Source organism: Anopheles funestus, chromosome 2RL, assembly GCF_943734845.2.
Source record: "Anopheles funestus chromosome 2RL, idAnoFuneDA-416_04, whole genome shotgun sequence".
Lineage (NCBI taxonomy): Eukaryota > Metazoa > Arthropoda > Insecta > Diptera > Culicidae > Anopheles > Anopheles funestus.
This window is the reverse complement of record NC_064598.1, coordinates 48496633-48517052: the sequence shown is the minus strand read 5'-3', so window position 1 is coordinate 48517052 and position 20420 is coordinate 48496633. Positions and strand designations below refer to the sequence as shown.

Genomic DNA, 20420 nt, shown 5'->3' with positions numbered 1-20420 from the left:
ATTGGACATTTAAAAAAATGTTTTGAATTATTCCTCTAGTTTGACTCCACAGTTTGGAGTATTCGATGAATCCGATGACCTTTAGTAGAATAATTAATATAGAGATTCAGTTAGGTGACAGGAATATATTTAAATTATTCATCCTGTATTTTATTGTTTGACCAAGTCGTTGTTTAGAAAAAGAAAAGGTAAAATGCTTACGTTTTAGAACGCATAACAGCTCATGCTACATACAGTTTTATTTTACATCATCTGAGCGAGCTTCCCACAATACTAGAAACATTACTGTCAGCTAAGTGCACGAGTGTCCACAACGAAACAGGAAATTACTATCGGCAGAAGCGATACAACGCACTACAGTGTGACAAACATTGCTGACACAATCATAATGAGATCTCGCCGATAATAACGAAGCTATTCGAAAATCGATACCGAAATTCCGCGAACAAATGAAATGATGAAAATTGCCTTTGTGGTGGAGATTTTCATGGTTTTACACAAGCGGCAAAGTATTTCCGCGCGTTCGATCTATAGTGTGTTCGTGTGAACATTTCCATAGTTCAGCTGAAAATGAGTCGTACTCGTGAAACTAATGGGCAAATATTTGATTCTATTCAACACTGGCAGCAAGGTAGAAAATTGGGTCAATGTAAAAAAACACTATAAACGTTTTACGACGAATCAGCATAACTACGACAAGAATTTCCATTGGTGGAGGTATTTAGTCAATCTGAGAGTATTGAAATACCTATTTCTGGGTTTTTAACACAACCAGAAAATTGTTTTAGCGGGAAAGGGATAAATTAGTTTGGCCGGAATGTGTGGTTTAGAACATGTCTGTGGTTGAAATAAAATAGATAACGGGTATTTGTTGAGGTTTTAGGCTATTAAGTTACTCTTACTCGAGTGGATCACATTCAAAACAAAATTTTCAGAGTTGCGATACTAATGTAATTATTTTGTATGTACCAATTCATCCACGATCTACCCATGTCAATAAAATATTGCTTTCATTTTCCCATTCTTCATGAAGCTACAGAACATCTTTCACGTACATGTGAAGTGCAGTAAATTTGTCCATGAATTGCACGAACGCAGATTTATGTGTAGTTGTTTGGCAAATTATTTACGAACAAACAAGAAACCCATCCACTATCCAATAATAGACGGCAGCAAAATGCGATCGAGCATTAATTTCCGTTGTTCATTAATACTTTCAACGGCGCGGACCAAAAACCAAAAAACACATCTCCGATAAAATGTGTTCTTTGCTGACAATGAATCAATGATGGCCGTGCTATGTTTCTGAGAAAAAAAGTCATACACACACGGACGCCCCGATTCATTGTATGCAAATGCATTCGTGCGCATAAAGATGTTGCAAATAAAGCCCGGACATGAAATACGAGTCTGATGAGTTTGGTGTCGTACTGGATCCACTCAATCCGCATAAAAACTTATTGTCCACCCAGAGGCCCTTAATAAAAAATGGATCCAATCCTTTGAAACAAATCAAGCATTATTTGTGGCATGTAGGTGGAAATCGAAAAGAAAATAACATCCGGAAAAATAAAAAAAACCGTTGCGACAGGACGATACGTATGTACGGGGAAATAATTAATTACATTTGATATCCAAATAGAGCTGATTACTGTTGACGGTGCCTTCACTGTTCGAGGCACGGCACATGTATTCGCCATGGGTGGACTTTGTGATACTTTGCAGGACGAGCGTCTGATTGGAAACGATGATTCCGCGAGCTGACTGAAGAAGCTTGTTCTGGAAGTAAATAAAATATCAAATAATGATATTAATTACCGGCAAATTCGGTTATTACTTTCTGTTTGTAATTACTATTTATTCTTCACTTTTTTGGTGAATCAGTTCGTGATCGTGCCCTTATGCGTTTGCTTTAGTGTGCATTGTGTTAATTACAGTTCTTTTCTCGATATTACGGCAATACGCGGGATTTTAAATTTAACTGTTCAAATGAATGTTTGGAAATTTTCAAAAATCAATTTTCCAATTAACCGTTTTTTTATTGACTTTCTGCTTCGTACATATTTTATACACAATTTTAACAAATAAAATCCCGTTTCAGAAACTGAACTTTGAATTAAAAAAAAAAAGAAAGAATAGGAGAAAAATTAAATTTTTGCATTATCTATTTCAAACATTGTATAATCTAAATAAATTAAATTTCCAGTTTTTTTCCTTTAACACTGTCACCATAATCACATTCAATTGTGGAGCACTACTTACATTGTGAAACCATTCGATTTTCTTCACCGGTGGGTTTGCCTTGATGTCGCACTCGAGATACACGTCCGAACCCTCCATCAGGTTTTGAGAGTTTAGCGGCGCACCAAGCGCAAGTGATATCACCGGAACGTCTGCAAAGAGCAAGAGCGAAAGGGCGGTTCTTTATGAAGTGTCCGTGCCATGGAAAGATGATCATTTGGATGGATGCTATCGAGCTTCTTGCAAAACACCATGTCCGGTAGGGTGGAACGTAAATTGATGCAGATGAATTTGACTAATTTACGCTTCGCAATCGAGCAGTTAGGGAAAGGTAACGGCACACGGGATGTGATACTTACGCTTGACGTTCAGCACGTGGGTATCCTTCAGCAGTACCGTTGGCCCGTCGCCTTCACTGTAGCTAATTGAGCATGTAATTGATTTTTCATTATCCTCCGGACCGGGCACGAACACCAACTCCGAGACGGTGACATTTCCGTCGTTGGAAGTCTGCACGGGATGGATGAGAAAGAACGATGAAGCAAGAGAGACAGAGAGAGAGAAGAAGTAGGATGGTTAATGGTGCGGACTTTACGGCACGGTATCACGATAATCTGAAAGTCGACCCGCTTCAAACCAACGATCCCAACCTACCAACATGATCTCGGTACACGCGACAAGCTAAGGGGAAAAAAGTTTTTCCACCAAAAAGGTGCAAAACTTTCGGTTTATGCGTGTGCGTGTGTGTATGGGGATATGTATGTGTTTAATCGATTTCTTAAGTTCGTGCCACGCTCGGTGCATGGAATGGGGTGTGAAATTAGGAGGGAAATCTTGCTAGAATAATTAATTTCAGATTTCCCGGAAATGTGAGCAAAACCGAATGTATATTTACTGTTGCCAGAAAGGCTGGTGAAAAAGTCGCTGGTTCGCATTTTGTCCTTGAAAGACTTTTTGTACGACTTTTCCAATGTTAAAAGAGCGTCACTAAGCTACCAAACCTTGGATTGATTCAAAAACCCGTAAGAAATAGACTAACAATTGGGCCACGTTTTCTTATGCAAGGCGTAGGATACACCCTTAGGAAACACAAAAGAAACCATGCCGGTAAGGTTGATTCCGAGAACGTACCGTTTGTGATGAGCCACGGATGACGGATGATCCTTTCGTCCAGACAACGCTCGGTGCCGGTCGGCTGCCGGCCGTGATGCAGGATACTTGCGTCTTGACGCCCGCCGTTAACGTTTCGCGTAGGCCCTGCATACGCACGTACAGGGGTGGCACTGCAAAGAAACGGAGTGCAAAAACAGGGAAGAAAGTGTACGGAATTAGAATGAAAGGTGAATGCCAAACTCTTTTTCTTGGCCTTCTCCCCCCAAACCCCAAATTTGAGCGGAGGAGTTGCGTAGGAAAATGAACGGTTGTTTTGTAACTAATTGGATCGAAACTGACAGTGATTGAAGGCGATGTTTTTGGTACGTTTCGTTGTTTTTCTGCTTTGGTACGACGTGATACACAAAACGGTAATGCGTGCATCTGAGCTGGTGGTTTTTTCATGGGATGTTCAATTTTGATGAACAAGATGGAAACGTGTATGCCTTCTGGGTGGGGGTGAGGAACAAAACCCCATTCAATGAGTTGCGATCGATTGTATCATGAACGCAGTTCACGACTGAGCTGCGATCGATAATTTTCAGATAGCAATCAGGCTGGTAAACAGAGGATGGCAAGGAAAATGAAAGACTAAAAATCAAATTTATCAAACCCTACGGTGTGGGTCACGATGTTTGGGGATCGATTTGGTTACGAATTTTCTCTTTAGATGAGGATGAATTATGAAGTAGTAGTCACTTCTGCGTTCCTATCATGACAGGCGATTTTGATCTTGAAAGTGTGATGATTGTGAAGCTCCTTATCAATCATGAAATAGTTTAATAATTTAAACAACTTCTGACTAGACTAATATGGTATATTTTTTTATCTTTGGTTTACCTAATTTAAATTTATTGAGAAATATATTTAGAGATCTTTCTTGAAGTTTGTATTTGGAAGCATTTTTTTCTTATGTTATATTTGTTAGTAAAAAAAGAACCTGGAAGATTGTAACTATGTAACCGAATAATCAATCTTTGTCATTCAATTGTAATTCTATCCAATCCCTACGGAGACTCAGACTCAGAACGACAAGACACTAGTCCATGAAACCATCCCAAATCTAGCAATTAAAGGTGCTTTAAAACGAATAAAATAAATCGGTAATTTATACGGGTATTATTCTGTAATTCTTGAGTAAGTTACCAGTGATTAAATAAATGATCAAATAAATCGGTAATTTGTGTAGTAATTAAAATTAAAAAATACCATAATTAAAGATGGATCGTAAAAGACGTGACGAAAAATCAACCAGCCTGACATTTTGAAGCACATAAAATTCTTCGCAATTAATTAAGTTTCATTCGATTTCACTTACATTTTAACGCGTCGGTCGAATAGATAAAGATAAAAAGGAATCTGCCTCCGAGCCGCGGAGCACGTTAAGTGCTGATATTGCTTCTAAAAGGTTTAGCATTTTAATAGATAAATGAATGCGATTGTACGAAACACGGTGGTCGATGCGCGAGTGCGTGAACCAAGAATGGGCCCATAGGCGTGAAACATCTTTTTTGGAAAGGGGCTAATAAATATTTCATTAGCTTAACTTCTGCTGTTTGCTGGCCCGTGCGACGGTACGATTAGCGTCAACACATCGTATCACTCGGCTCGGGATGGGAAGGAAATAAAATTGTGCAATATAGGAAGGCAAATTTGAGCACCGACCCGCCGGAAACGCTACCGTTTGCAGGAAAGCTGAAACGTAAGCAAACCCGCTGTCGGTATGTGGTGTGTGAATAAAAGCAGAGGTTTCCGAAAAAGGGGCAATCTAAATAGATCGGAACCGACCTCCATACATGCGGTTACGCTTACGGATCTCAAGATGATGGGGTGATGATTGGTGAACGGTTGTGTCACTCTGGTTGTGTATATTTACGAATGTTTATGTTATTCTGCAAAACGAGCACTCGGATGTCCACCCGAGAAGCGAAACAAATGACCGAGCTGGTTTCATTCCTCGAAGGTTCAACTTTAGATTAGAGCACGGGTGAGTTATGACACTCCGAAACACCAGTTCCTAGCCAGCTCTTTGTGTTCTTCCGGCCCCGTACGAGCAAGAAGCGCGCGAGAGAGAGAGAGATCATGTTACCATGATCGAAAACTCTATAAAGGGCACGTTTCTGGGTTTCGGATTTGCCGTCGGGTGTAAAGACGGCAATCATAAATTCTTCTATCGCTATTCCCATAAAAACCGCATCTAGGCTTGCCGAGCTTGCCGAGAATGCACGATTCAATTATGATGCGCCACTCCGTGTTGCATGCTCAAGCCCTAAGGGAACGGGTTTTATCACTTCACCCGCAGCACTTTTCTCGACTTCGGTACCATTGGGGACAGAGATGTGGATGGGATGGTGTCGTGGCGGTGTATCATAAAGACCGCATTCACTCGTACCAAACCGCGGGTGCATTTTATCGAAATCCCAGTGTCACTAGGGGTTTAAAATCCCGGATCTCACACGATACCACCATTGGCTAACGGCAACCAAACGTGTACGGGATCGTAAAATGACATCATTATCCGGCGAACGATGGCACGAAACGTCACTCCGCGTGAACTGTGTTTCACTTTTCTTACCCGTACAGAATGCATGTTCGTGATGCTAGAAGACAGGGAAGGAAGCGACAAAAAAAAATGGGGAAGAATGCTAGTTCCGTATTTTCGTTGCATTGAAATACTGCCTGGTTGGTATTGGTTGCATATCTAGTTTTAGAAAATATTTCGGCAATTTTGAGTGTTTGTTTTGTGATGTGATGCACGCGATCCGAAATCTGGCCGCTGATGAAAAGGGTTGGATTTTATTTGTAGGACATCGCACGCGTACCATGTTGACACAGCGAAATTCGTATCGGATAGCACTACGACACTTTTGTGGCATTGCTTTGATCGGTCGAAAGCTAGCAGGCGGTTTGACATTAGTGATGGCTAAATTCCTACTTTTCCTAGAGTCGGAGTAATCCAACTCCGGGACATTCAGGAGTCGGATTCAGATCAACTCCGAAACATGAACTGGAGAATCGGGGGAGGAGGAGAAAGAAGGTGGAAAAATGACTTAATATCAAGCATTTTAACAAGATGATACTGTTATATTCAAGAAGAAACAGAACAGCAGAAACCATCCTAACTAAATTAAGAAAATCTAACTTTTGTAAACTCGTGAAAAATGCGGAAAAGTCTGAATGAAAACTGTTCAATGCCAATACCAATTTGAAAACTATGAAAAGTAACAATAAAAATTACGAAAAATTAGAAGAAACTTATTTCAAATATTGAGGAAAATTGTAAAAAACTCCAATTAAAAAAAAACTTAAAAAACAATTCAAAAATATGTGAAAATTTGTAAAACTATGAGAAAACAATTGGTAAAATGCATAAACAAAATACGAGGAAAGTCACAAGAAAATCTTAGTAAAATTTAGTAAAAATTCTGTTGAAAACAGTTTGAAAACTCATGGTTCACTGTTGAAAAAATCATGATTTTGTTCGGGTGACGACTTCGGAGTCGTTGTCGCATACAATTCCGGCTTCGACTTTGGAATAATACGGAGATGATTTCGGAGTAAATACCAGAGTTGACTCTAGAGTCAGAGTTGAATCTGGAGTCGTAGAGAATTTATTTAATATATTTAATATTTGTAAACTTAAATTGCAATATTCCTGAAACAGTTAGCCGACAATATCCGAGAATGGTTTTGTTGTTGTCGAGTTTCTAATAAAATTCTCAAACTTCACGAAACCCTCCAGATGTATCAAATGTCGACGGTTGTACAAAACTCTATTTCAATTTCCCTCACTACAAGCCACTTGACGATGGTTAACAGCTCATAAAACATTGTGAACAGCAAACGGGGCTGCGTTTGCCGTTTTGAAGTGGCAGCCAAAGACCAAAGGAAATCCCAGATGCACTTGAAACGGAATAGGAAAATCACATTTTCGCTTCATTCTCACTTCACAACTGGTACTGATACTGCAATCAAAGAAAGCTAAACAACAATACAAAAAAAATGCTTCAATATCGTTCTCAGCTTTCGCAATCTGCTTTCTGGTCCACGTCCATGCGTACTCGCCCTGCGCTAACGCATTTGACGAGCTGAAAAAGCTTCACAACACGACCTTTGATAAGAGGTTGTGGATGCAAGCTGAACGCCTCCGGTGTATGCATTGCACACTTTTCTTATCCAACTTGATGTGGCGCTTTGTGGGATATACTTTTTTTTTCGTTCCAAATATCGGTTTCCTTTTTTTTTGGGCAACCGTTTATAGTATCGCAATATCTAACAACACGTTCTAATCCATCCGGGTACCGGGATGGTGCCGGTCTGTGTGCCGTGATATGTTTGCTATCTGAGCCGAATCACTAGAACGCAGAAAACGGGCGGTTTTGAGTGGTGTCTTTTTTTGGTTCCTTCCCAACTGGGTGAGCATCGCTTCACCATTTCGGATGCATCGTTGCAAAAGGCATGCATGTATCTCAATTTTCACCGAAAAGCAAAGCACAACTGACACGGTACACGGCTAGGTAAGGTCAGCGGCTATCGCTTTTCGATCCCGTCAAAACAACAACTAGGGCAAGGAATGAAACTTCCTCTCCTTAACATCTATCGTATTGATTTCACGTCACCCGGATCGGTCGCTTTGGAATGTCGAGCATTTTTTTGGTGCTTTCTTTTCTCTTCGTACGAGATTGATTCGTTCCGTTTGCATTTGTGGCACCTAGACGGGGAATCAGGCTTTCAGTATAGTGCAGAGGTTTGCAAGATACCGTTGATTTGGCGTGAAATTCGTTAGGCAAAAAAACAAAGGTTAAGCAAAAAAATTCAGGAAATCTATTTAACGACGCGCTGCGCTCCTGCGTCAAGTTCGAGTATGTGCAATTACACTTGAGAGGATCGGGTACGATATTTGTGCACGGTACAAGGAAGTTGTATGCCCCAAACGTCCTTCGAAACGATGGTAATTTTCGGTGCTTTCTGCTGGAATGATGATACGTGACCTGGTCCTATTCGTGACTAATTGGTATGCGAATCGGTGCTCGCATAACTGAATCGTTAGAGGTATTAAGGGAAGAATAACGATCTGGCTTGATGATGAATGAAGCTATTTGCCGAAGGGTTTATAATTGCCACATCTAATCTTAGATGGTGCAAATGTGCACTTGATAAAAAGAAGTAACCAATTAATATGCAAAGGAACTTAAGTAAGATTAGTAATTAAAGTATTATTTCTCATAAGTAAAATTGATTTCAATACTGACGCCTGGAAGGTATGCAATGAACAACTCTTTCTCTCTTCTTAGCTTTTAACGACCTTACAGGTCATGCCGGCCATTTCTGGCTTACTAGACTTATTTTACCACGTAGCAGGATAGTCAGCCCTAGCTACGGGCCGAATGGGATTTGAACCCGGTCCAGCCGTGTGGACCGGCGCCGTTTATCATATGCACCACCGGACCGCCGAACTGCCCCAATGAACAACTCATTGAAGTGATTTACACTAGAAATACCGGATCTCTCATTTTGGTTGGATCGCTTCATTTTTATCAGATTATTTTTTGAGTATATTTTTAACAACATTAATTTAGTTGATGGAAGATTTTTTTAAAAATGTTATCCTATTGCGTTCCATAGTTAAATCGCAGCTAAGATAGAGTTTTATTTTTATATTTTGTGTTTATATTACCTTAAAATCATGTACTCGGTTTATTATGAGGAATTAATTATTGTACAAACTGTCCAACAAGTGCTAAAATGTTTGAACCTACACAGCTCGAATTTGACAACTGGCACCATCTACAAACAATGTGGAAACTAAAATTTATGAATAATATTTTGATAGCTCTCTTATTTCGTGAACTGGTTGTACGTAGGCTGCTATTTATATTTCTGGCCTGATTATGAAAATGCAAATATTTATCATCAAAAATGGTTTTATTGTTTTTCGAAGTATTCTCCACTATGATCAATACACTTTTGCATGCGCTCAAACCAATTGATGAAGCACTTTTTCCACTCCAATTGAGACACCTCCAAAACATGGGTTTTGAACGCTTTAACAGCATCTTCTGGCGACAAAAATCGTTGACCACGCATTTTTTTCTTAATGTGTCCAATAAAAAGAAGTCATTGGGTGCCAAGTCAGGGCTGTAGGGCGGATGACCCATCAACTCGACGATCAACTCAACTCCTTGCACCAATCGACGCGAGCCTTTTTTTGAAGGATTGTCAAATTGTGCGGGATCCAACGACAGCAAACCTTTTTTACGCCCAGTTGTTTGTGCAAAATAGTGTTTATGCTGGTGGAAGAATTGCCCAAAGATACCTCTACCTCACGGTATGTCACATGACGTTCTTGTGCAATTAGTTTTCTTACGGCATCAATGTTCTCAGGCACAACGGCCGTTTTTGGACGACCTTCACGAAATTCGTCACTGAGCGAGCTTCGGCCACGACTAAATTCATTATACCAGCTCTTAACAGTCGTATAGGATGGTGCTTTATCGCCATGCAAAAATTTGAGTTCATCAAAACAGTCTTGCCTAGATAGTGCACGTCGAAAGTTGTGAAAAATGATCGCACGAAAATGTTCACGGGTCAACTCCATTCTTTTGCCAAACGGATTTTTTTTCAAGTCAATGTAAACATCACAAATGATGGTCGTACGTCAAAACGTTGTGAGTGTGATTATGCTCCAAAATGTCAAACTTTCGAATAAAAATGTCAGATTCGATCAGGCCACCCTTCTTGTGGCCTAGGCCAGAAATATGTGTAGTACCCCTCGTATGTGAGCAAACATGAATAATTCTATTATGTTTTACCACCGCGATAAATACCACAAACATTGACACAATCAATATTGAATCTTCTCCGTTTTGGTTTATAAAAAACTGCAATGATCTAAATTGTCTTTTTTACTGATTTATTTTGAGTTAAATTGTTTAGTACGCCTATGAATTGTTGATCAGTTATCGACCAGTATTATCGAACCAAACAGTTCAAACCACATTGGTAGAAAAAAATCATTCATTATCAATTGATTGAGTTATAAAAAATATATGTGGAAATTGAGGCACAATAGCAAACTAAAAATTTAATTGAATTATTTTTCAATTCGTTCTGACATGAAAATAAAATTTAAAAAAAACATACTAGAACATACTGGAAAACCAACCAAGACCATAAGCATTTTATCATGCATGCAATCAAACCAATTCAATCCGTGGAAAACCTCAATTATTAATGAACGAAATATTTTACTACGAAACAAATGCCAAATCTAACCACATCACGCGCCACTTTCCTAACATTTCATTTACCATTTCAGCATCCGTGTACCGTGATGGTGATTGGAAAATGTTTCAATTTTTAATTAACACATTCTAAGCACCGGTTCAAATTCAACAGTTTCAGCAGGGCAGTGATATTGCCCGAGGATAGTATCGCGCTTCTATTAAAACTTGCTCTGCGTGGAAGAATAGAGTTTGCAAAATTTGCTTTTTTCTGTACTTTTTTGCTATTGCAGTTTTCGGTTATAGAGAAATGGGAAACTTTTCCGAACCGGTCCGGCTTTTGCATAGAAACACAAAACAATTGCAAACAGTTGGACACGACGGGGTTCCGTTATTTTGGGTGGAAAATGTAGTTTAATAATTTTGAGGTGCCTTCGATGATGCTACGAACTGGAAAATGGCTTTCTTGCTTGTAAACGATCTAATGCGAGTGCTAATGATTGGAAAAGTTTACCAACAGGACACTAGGCGGGCTAGGAATTGTGTGGTGAGGAGAGTGAGAAGAGGACGTCACGGTTGGCTTATGAAAGATGGGAGGAGCGGAAAGGATTACCGGGTGAGGCGCGCGCGCGCCTTTATTTCGCATTTTCCATATACTTACGCTTCATGTCCAACTTGACGGCACTGGAAAGTGGTGGCACGACGTGACCGTTGCTTGCTTGGCACGTATAAACCTGCGAATGGAATGAGAGAACGAGGGTACGATAAACATTTGTTCATAATTAAAACTTTGCCTTTGCCGAACACTCATTGATAGTCAGAGTATCTTCCCGGCGGACGAGATTGGGATGGTTCAGATGTGAGTGGAATTTGTGTGAGTGTGCGTGCGTTTTTTAGGTTAGTTTACCATGACGGTCATATTTATTGCAAACACTCCGAACTCCGAAAGTCCGAATGATGATTAGCGATGGTTTGGTGTGTAATTTAACAGCGATAGTCCGTTCAGCGGAACGATGGAGACGCCTGGTGCCGCGTGCGATAAATAAGAAACTTAAAATCTGTGCTAAAAATCTGTGTTTCGGGTGTACGAACACAGCAAGAATTACGAAACGGTGTGAAACGGAGCTATTCCAAATCAACATTAACTGGAACCCAAACTTGATTGATTAGTGTCCGGTGAAAGTTCAAATCACATGGTTCGCTTGGGATAATTATTGATCGTGAAGCGTTTCGTGGGAAAAGTTTTGCTCCAGCCTTACTCTAGCCAATTATTTTACTGGCGCAACGTTTGAAAAATGAAAACAAGCGAGAAAGTGGTACTAGAAGTTTAAACTTGTTTAAACAAACTTGTAAGGAAAATGGCGAACGCCGTGAACCAGCAACATAATTTGCTTGACCGATCTGATTGGATTGGATGTGAAAGTAGTGGAAAATATTTGTTAATATAACAAGCCACCTTGATCTTGTTGTGTTGCCGCATTTAGGGAGTGTTTTGAAGATATACGTTCATTAAATCTCATTATATTAAAAAAAAATAACACACATTTAGTTTAAAGTGTATTATTTTAAAATGATATTTTAACAAACTAATTAGTTCTCGCATGAAGGAGGATGATTTTGTCTATTTAAAATAATAGATTACATAATACAGTAATTAAACATCGTTTTTTGTTTGCTTCCATTTCCAAAGCGTCCGTATTAATGAAAGCTTTCCATGAAATGAAGGTTCTGCGTGGCCCTGCTCAATTGCTGCATCGGAATAATCTTTCGTAAATTTATGAACAAAATGGTGATTAATGTTCGATTGTTTGTTTCTTCCCTAACGGCTGCAATGTTTTTTTCCCCACTCTTTCCCCACCATTTCTTTAACCTTCCGGTCAGATGTGGCATGCGATGCATCGATATACACCAGCTGCATTTTATTCAACGATTCAATCGCAAGGATTAAGCGAAATCTTTCAATACCATCGGATCGCCTTCCGCGAAACAATGGCGCGCACGGTGGCGATGATTTATCGTTCCTTCCGGTGGTGTGGTTCCGGTTTTCCCTCGTTTGCAATCCACCAATCCCCGATCGATCAGGTGAAGCTTTATGTGTATTTGGAGTCAGCGAGTTGGAATTTTGTGCTTGTTGTGTTTTATTTGCCATTCTTTGTGTTTGTTTTTCTATTTTTTGTGAGCGCCTTCTACTCTTCCATTGTTTTTTCGATGCATGATAATGACAACAATAGTATCGGAAAGGTTTTAGTGTCAGCATGTCCAGAACGGATGTGGAGTTTGTTTTTTGTTTTTGGTCTATTTGCACTATTAGACCTGATTGAGTTTTGATAATGGTTTGAAGGTCTTCACTTGCTGAACTACATTTATTGATCGACGCTGTTCATGAACAACACAAAGAAAAGCTTTACTACCGAAACATCATTATGCTTATCATCATCATCATCGCGATTGTTATTATTAGTGTTACGAGATTCATAAATCGGTTTCCTGCCCTCAAACTACCACCTCGAACTGATCCATTATACAACAGGATATCCGGACTATGGAGGGAAAAATTTCATGCATAATGTCCACAGTAAAAGTATAACACACACACAGGGACGTTTGTCAGTAAGCGTAAAATAAACACTGTACAACCTTCTCCTCTTTCGTCTAGAGCATTTCCGGTGCTCCTGGCTGAAAAGAGACGAAGGTAAGGTCAAGAGAGAGAGTCTGATCTTCCTGTACACGGTTTCTTGGAAACACGTTCGAGTGGGAAAAATCCACACAATCGTTTCAACGAGCGAACACTCTGGAGAAATCCCACCTCGTTAAAGGATACTCGTCCATTTCGTCCGACAAAAATGCGCTTCCGCTTGACTTTGCCCGATGGTTACGTAAGTGGGTGTATCTGTGTGCGTGGGAGTATTTTGTTTCCTCATTCTGACGGAAGTTAATCAATCAACCATACTTAACCCGAAAATACGAAGGGGCATAGTTTACGTCACAGAGGTTAAGTTTACTGTTGCTCGCACTGTTTCCGTAGAGCTTCCCGGATGCTTAAAATAGAGCTTACGATCCAGACCAATCCAACTCGTCCAAACGATTGCTCAAAAAAAAAACCCTAAGGAAACAACTCCACCGACAGTATGATCCTTCATCCAACATTTCCTGCCCAAGTGTGAAAAGGTTTTGGTACCACATCGGTGAGCGTCTCTACATGGAAAAGACCTCAGCAAAGCGAACCACAGCTTTGGATTGAAAAGCCACAAACGGCTTAACGGTTTCGGATCGGCTTTAATTGAAGTCCAAAAGGTAGACCGATTGGTACACCGGAACAAACACAGCACCAACAGCACCAGCGGAAATTTGATAGTTTCGAAGCCCTAGAGCTCGGCTGAAGTGAGAAAGAAGGAACCACTTCGTGGGTAATTATCGTAACCACACGAGACACGACACCTGAACTTGGTCGCAACGTTACATTCAGTGTGACCATTGCACCTCACACAGTTTGTTACTGTTGTGGACAAAGTTGTTGGGTGTTTTGTGTTACTTAAACTGTCCAACATAACGATGTTGAACCACTACCTTTTGAGGAAGTTGCTAGTAATCCAATTGTAAAGGTCATTGAGCATAGTCGGGTCATCGATACATGTTACTATTTGTTCTATCGAAGTTTGAAATAGAGTTGGAGCGGCAAAAGTCAAAGGCCGTTGTCGAGACGGTCTTATGAAATAAAGTTGCCTAGTGAATCATCGCGACCACTATGGTGCCATTATGGTGTCTTACGAAGGTTCTGTAAAAGGAGTTTTCTTTTTTCTATTTTTAATACATCGTACATCATAATACGATGCATGTTTTATTTATTACAATTGTGGATGAATATTTTTTTATAGAAAAAAAAAACATTTAACTACAAAATGTGCTCATTTTTGCCATAATACAGGCTTCTTTTTGATTGGCTTAGTGGTCTTATTTTTATGACACAAAATGATCAAAATTCTTTTTTTTTGCCTGCAATAATGTCTCCTTTTCGGGTGAAATGTGTGATTCTGCAGACTATTTTGGGACCTTGTTACTGGTTACTAGGAGGCAACACATAGACATGTTTTGTCATCCTCTTCTACCGGGGTTTCACACCCACCCGACAAGAAAAAGTACACAAGAAATATTCTGCAAATTGATACAATTCACTTAGTGACATCTTCACCTAACAGGCTCTCGGTTGCAGCGAAAAATATGATCAATCATCCTTGGACACGTCGAAGGACGAACATTGCGTCCCACCAATGCTTGTGCGTGTGAGTGTGATATCTTAAAGTCACCGACCTAACAAGATTGTGTCGAAAGAAGTGCAAAAAGTAACAGACAAATAGAGCCCAAACGTTGGCACTACCGATATGGAGCAGCGGAGATCGTATTAGCATAATGCGGGAATAAAACCCACCCGTCGGGTGGTTTATGCTTATGGAAACACCAAGCTAGAATGGAGCACAGGAAAAACAAGAACGGCTTGTGTGGGTGTGTGTGTATGTGTGGGGATGATAGCCAGCCCCAAAGTTGACGGCAAACTTACCGAGTGTAGATCGTGGCGTGACAGCTTCTCCAGATAGAGGACATTCTTAACCGTACCGTCCGGCAGCACGAGGTAGGAATCGTCCAGCAGAGCATGCTCCCGCCACCAGGTTACCTTCGGTGCCGGTTGGCCACCGCTCGAGATGCAGGTCAGATTAATGTCCGCATTCTCCCGGTACGGTCCGACGACGTTGTTCAGTACGGCCGCCCCCAGCTCATCCAGGATGGTTAGCTTCGTCGGTGGTACTGTAAGTCGAGGAATCGCAAAAGAACGTGGTGGAACGTTAGCTACATGAAGGAAAATTGTCACCAGCTCACACCAGACTTGGAGCCAGAATCGGGCAAAAGAAGATAACCTTGCCGATAGCCCACTAAAACACACCTACCCCCCGGTAAGGGATGGTTAGAGTTACAGGTTAGAGTCAAAACAATGATGATATCGCGCGCAGCACTGCAGTGGCAAGGAAGGTATTCTCCAACACACAAGATGGGGTTTTTTTTGTTCTCGCAAGGAAAATCGAAAGTAGGAGAAAATACAATTTCCGGCCCAAAAACACGAAGGTTGGCGATGACTTCGTGGCGTTCGAAGATACTTACCGAGCACATCCAGATCGATCCGGCAGTTTTTCGTGGGCGATTTGTGGAAATCCACCCGGCATCTGTACCGTTAGTTTGTGTTTTTGTTTCAACCATGGTCACCAGGAAAGGTCACAAAGTATGGAGCACAAGCAGCATGAAAAAAGATAGATGAAAAGAAAACGTTTTAGTTTGTCAAACAAAAGCTTCATATACTGTGATAATGTTTTTTATAGATAATAATTTTCGCGGGGCGGTCCGGTGGTGCATGTGATAAACGGCGCCGGTCTACACGGCAGGACCGGGTTCAAATCCCCCCAAATAGCAAGGACTGACAATCCGGTTACGTGGTAAAAATAAGTCTAGTAAGCTAGAAATGGCCGGCGTGACCTGTAAGGTCGTTAAGCCAAGAAGAAGAAGAAGACAATAATTTTGTTTCATCAATACGGCCAGGCCGTTCTGCATGAATATTTTTTTTTTAAATTGTTTAAGTTTAACGACATAATATAGTGAAAAAATAATTTAAAAAAATTATGCTCATTTGTTGAAATACTGTTTTATTAATATAAATTATTTTGTATTTTTGTTTATATCTTTATTTATCCAAATGTATCAATTAATGTATATTTTTCCATTAGTGTTCTTAAAACATTACAAGATGTTTCAAAGAACATTTACTTATAAAGCTGGAAGTAAATACAATTACAAACATAAAAACAAGAAACAAAAATCCATCAAAGGTTTGTTACGGTTCATTTCGAAAACACCCGTTTTTGTAGGTGTATCCCATTTCATTCCTATAATTCAACAGGGATTAGTCCCTCAATATGCTACCGTGTAGGATTACGTATATATATTTAAAAAGAAAAAAAAGCTTCTGCCCCACTAACCCTCATAGCTTTGCAATACATTCAATATGTTCCCTTTTTCAACCGTAATCTGGATGGGATGATCTTTTGTTGCCTTTTTTTCTCTCTCTCTAATTTTGTTGCGAATTGCCCGTTGTTTTTGTTGCCCTTTGTCTCCACGCAAGGGTATATGTAATTGATTCAAAATTTATAACTCTTTCTGTTTTTTTTTTGAAAGTAGTATGATTTTTTGTTCCTATTCTTCAACGTATCCATTATCGGTGGACGATTTTGCTTCTAGTTTCTTCGCAAATTCTTTGCCAAACCTTCTACGCTGTGATGTAACGAGATGAAACAAAAACATGTTCCAAAGAAAGGAAAAACATTACAAAAGCACATCTTTCGTGTTTGTTCGTTTCCGTAGGGCAAATAAAAAAATATATAAAACATCCATTCGCTTTGGAGCATCCTTCGTGCTCGAAGGGATATATCCTTTTAGTGTAGGCTCTTGTAAAATGAGAAGAACCCTTCACTTGACCGAAAGGCACTGGTCCTTGGGACTGCGTTTTTCAAAGCTCAACCAAAATGTACTCCCAAATTTTGCCCGACAGGCAACAGAGGGGCCCGTTAGAACCAATTTGAGCGCATCCTTTCGATTTCGATACGAAGGGGTTTGATCGTGTGTTTTGTGTGAAGACTTTTAAACAGAAGCTACTAGAAAACAACGAGAAAATAAGCATTCGAATGCAAAATCGCCTCTTTTCCTTTCCAGTTTAATTTTTTTTACATTTTATTGTGAAACTTTAGTCACTTTTTTACTTTACTATATTGTCGAATTTCTTCGATTTCTTTCTAAACTTTTCTCTCTTCTTCGCTCTTTCGTTTGCCCCTGGTACAATCATTGGCCGATCATTCAAGGATATCGATGTGGCGTAGAGTAGCGTTGTCTAATGTCGACCTGTTTCGCTTTTTTAGCTTCAATTTTTTTTTTGCTAGAATCATGCACTTCCTTTCCCCTGTTGTGTCACAAAACTTTCGATTCGATTTCTAGCCTTTTTCAGAAAGGAAATTGGATTTGACTATTTGCATCCCGACATGGAGTGGGTTTTTCGGTTGTCGAAAACGAGTTAGAGGAAATGTCGCACAAGGACACCACTTGTCGTAGCAGTGGTGCCGGGTTGCAAAAAAAAAAAACGAATGTCAATCCAATGCTCGGCAAACGAATCCCGGCAATAGGGTTTTAGCATTGCAAAGTTGAAGCTAAAGCGAACAGCAAACAAAAACGGAAAGCAAAAAATGAAATTCAACTCGCAAAACAACCACTTGACAACAACAAGTATGTTTGCTGGAAGATTTGCTGATAGCATTGGGGAGGATTCCCGATGTTTCGAGCATCGACCAGACAATGAAACATGGCAACGCACGCCACCGTCGGGCAAACTGACCCGATAAGTGGTCAAAGTGGTTATTGAAAGGATTCGTTCCAGAAGGTTTTCTGGGGTAGCTTCACAAATATAAACCGGATGCGAGCAAGCAAGAGATGGAGAATTTGCGATAACACAAAGGAAAAAAGTATTACGATCATGGTTAATGTGATGAAATGATGTATAAATTGGCGGAAGGCCACCGTATTAGATCAATATTTTATGTGGGGCAGATTTTTTGTTTATTATTTTTTACTAAAAGAGGTGATTTGGTAGTTTCTGGAATTTTTGAGAAATTGCATGATTGCGATCTAGATAAGCTCGTATTTTTACCACAAGGATCTTATAAGCAATTCTCCGCAATCAACAATTTGTTTCATGTATGGATTATTTCGGTAGAATCCTTATCAGTCTGTTTTCAGAGTATTCATCATGCATGATTCGTACCTGTTTCGCTTACACCTCAGTTAACATGCCAATCATGCTGTTCAGCCAACATTTCAACATTAACTAGTGCTGTTGAAGAAGTGCTCGTGTCAGAACCAGCGCGCGTACAACATTCTCCGACAAAGTTGCCAACCATCCACTGACAGGCAAGATGTGTAACAACAGCGTACATAATTTTGCTAAACCTAATCGTGTGTGCGTGAGATGAAACAACAGACGGGGAGAAGAGGAATGAAAAATAAATATCGAAAACCTTATCGCACACTCCTAGCAACGATACACTTTGATGGGATTTTTAAACCCACATCGCCACATCGTGTGCAAACGAAGAGGGGAGTTTTTTGGGATGTAAATTGCAATATTTCTCTTCGCAAAATCATCATGGCCGTGTGTATTGCGGATAGCATAACGTTCGGGCGTGAATGCGTAAACTCGTAAAATCTTATGAAACGCTAGCATATTTGTAGTCTTCTTGCTTTCGTGCCGTTTCTCTCAGGTGTGGGAATGGAAATCACCTTTTTCTCAAATCATCAAGACTCCACCGGTATCGGTGCACTCTTTTTGAAAGCGAAGGTAGCAAATGCTGGGGCAGGAAAATATCCTGCTACATTATGTTTGCAGCCCTTCCCGGTACCAATGCAGCAAAGCAATGTGCCGGCTTAGTTTAGTGTTATGGCACATCAAGGATGTGCCCGGGAGAAGCGTTTCAATGGAAAAGCAGTTCACTCTTGAATGAAGCACCAAAAAAAAGCATTCGAAATCGCATTGAAAATGGAGGCAAGGGGCAAGTCCGTTTCGTTTTTCATATTATTTTTGTGCTTTTGTTTCAACCACCACTTCGGGTGAAATCTTTCGTTCGAAAAGGAAGCAGATCAAGAGGTCAAGACGGTTACGGTTCGATTGCATGTCGATGTTTCGAGGCGTTCCAGGCGTTGGTCGTTTGATTGTAGGGGAGTAACTTTTACCCAACTGGGTCAGGTGGTCGGTACGCACCGAACGGTCAAACCAAACAAACCGATTCAATCGCTTCGTTTACCTTTCCAGCGAATCGTACCAAATCTTTGTATTTTCGCTTCGGTAGTCGATTTTTCAGTGCCGAGTTTGCGGAATCTGGAAAAGTTTCACCGAGAGTGGCTTCCGGCAAAACAAAAGGGTCTATATTTTTTGGTAAGAATTTTAGATCGCATTCAGAGGAAAAGAATGTTGCACATAATGTGAAACGCTATCATTGCGCATCGTTATGCGGGGGGTTGCGTTCTTCTCGCTATTTGGCATTTCCTTCAGCTAGCTCCTCAAATACCCCTTTTTTGCATTCTTGATTTGGTGGCAAAAACATTTGCGAAAGATGCCTGAATATTTCAAACCACCAGCTATTGGTAAGTGGATTGCGAAACCCAGTCCCGGGACATAAGCAATGACGTCTTGCGATTGCCACTTTTGCCAAAACCGGTTAACGGTTACGATGCGTTACCACGTTAAATAAAACACCAGCATCAGGTAACGAGCCTTACGACGCTGTACAAACTCACCATAGCCAAGCAGTTTAGCTACCCGGCCGGAAAGGATCGTTTGGAGCAATTTGAACTTAATATTAGTACAAGTTAATCCTATTCGCCGATGGCATATCTACGTTGGAACATCCTCGCTCATGAAACCCTCCCCAAAGAGAGAGCAAACGGCATCAGATATGGCCGCAGTAGTCATTTGGCGTAAAATAAACAGTTTACCTTTTGGGGCAATTTTACCGCGCTGAAGGATTCGGTTTCAGATTTTCCGCTCTGGAGGCAAATGGCAATGTTTTGCTTTAAATAATTGCTACTTTTGTTTTGAGTGCGCTGGGCAGAAAGGTTTACAGCATCAACATTATGCCGTATGAAATTATAGTTATGCCGATTTTTCCTTTACACATTAGATTTCTCTGCTTTGTCTTTGCTGTTTAATAATTGAATGCTCTA

The 20420-nt window shown here is 40.3% G+C and overlaps 1 protein-coding gene across 5 annotated transcripts in view; it reads right to left on the bottom strand.

The window, feature by feature from the left end:
* The window catches only part of LOC125760884 (nephrin), a 93426-nt gene that overhangs the window by 10581 nt on the left and 62425 nt on the right, over positions 1-20420 (bottom strand). For all 5 annotated transcript variants that reach the window (XM_049421454.1, XM_049421456.1, XM_049421457.1 and 2 more), the window contains exons 5-11: positions 15768-15829; positions 15172-15416; positions 11278-11350; positions 3373-3524; positions 2601-2751; positions 2263-2393; positions 1626-1779 (exon numbers count right to left, since the gene is read on the bottom strand). In XM_049421454.1, the coding sequence (XP_049277411.1) occupies positions 1626-1779; positions 2263-2393; positions 2601-2751; positions 3373-3524; positions 11278-11350; positions 15172-15416; positions 15768-15829 (968 nt within the window). The remainder of the gene's footprint in view (positions 1-1625; positions 1780-2262; positions 2394-2600; positions 2752-3372; positions 3525-11277; positions 11351-15171; positions 15417-15767; positions 15830-20420) is intronic.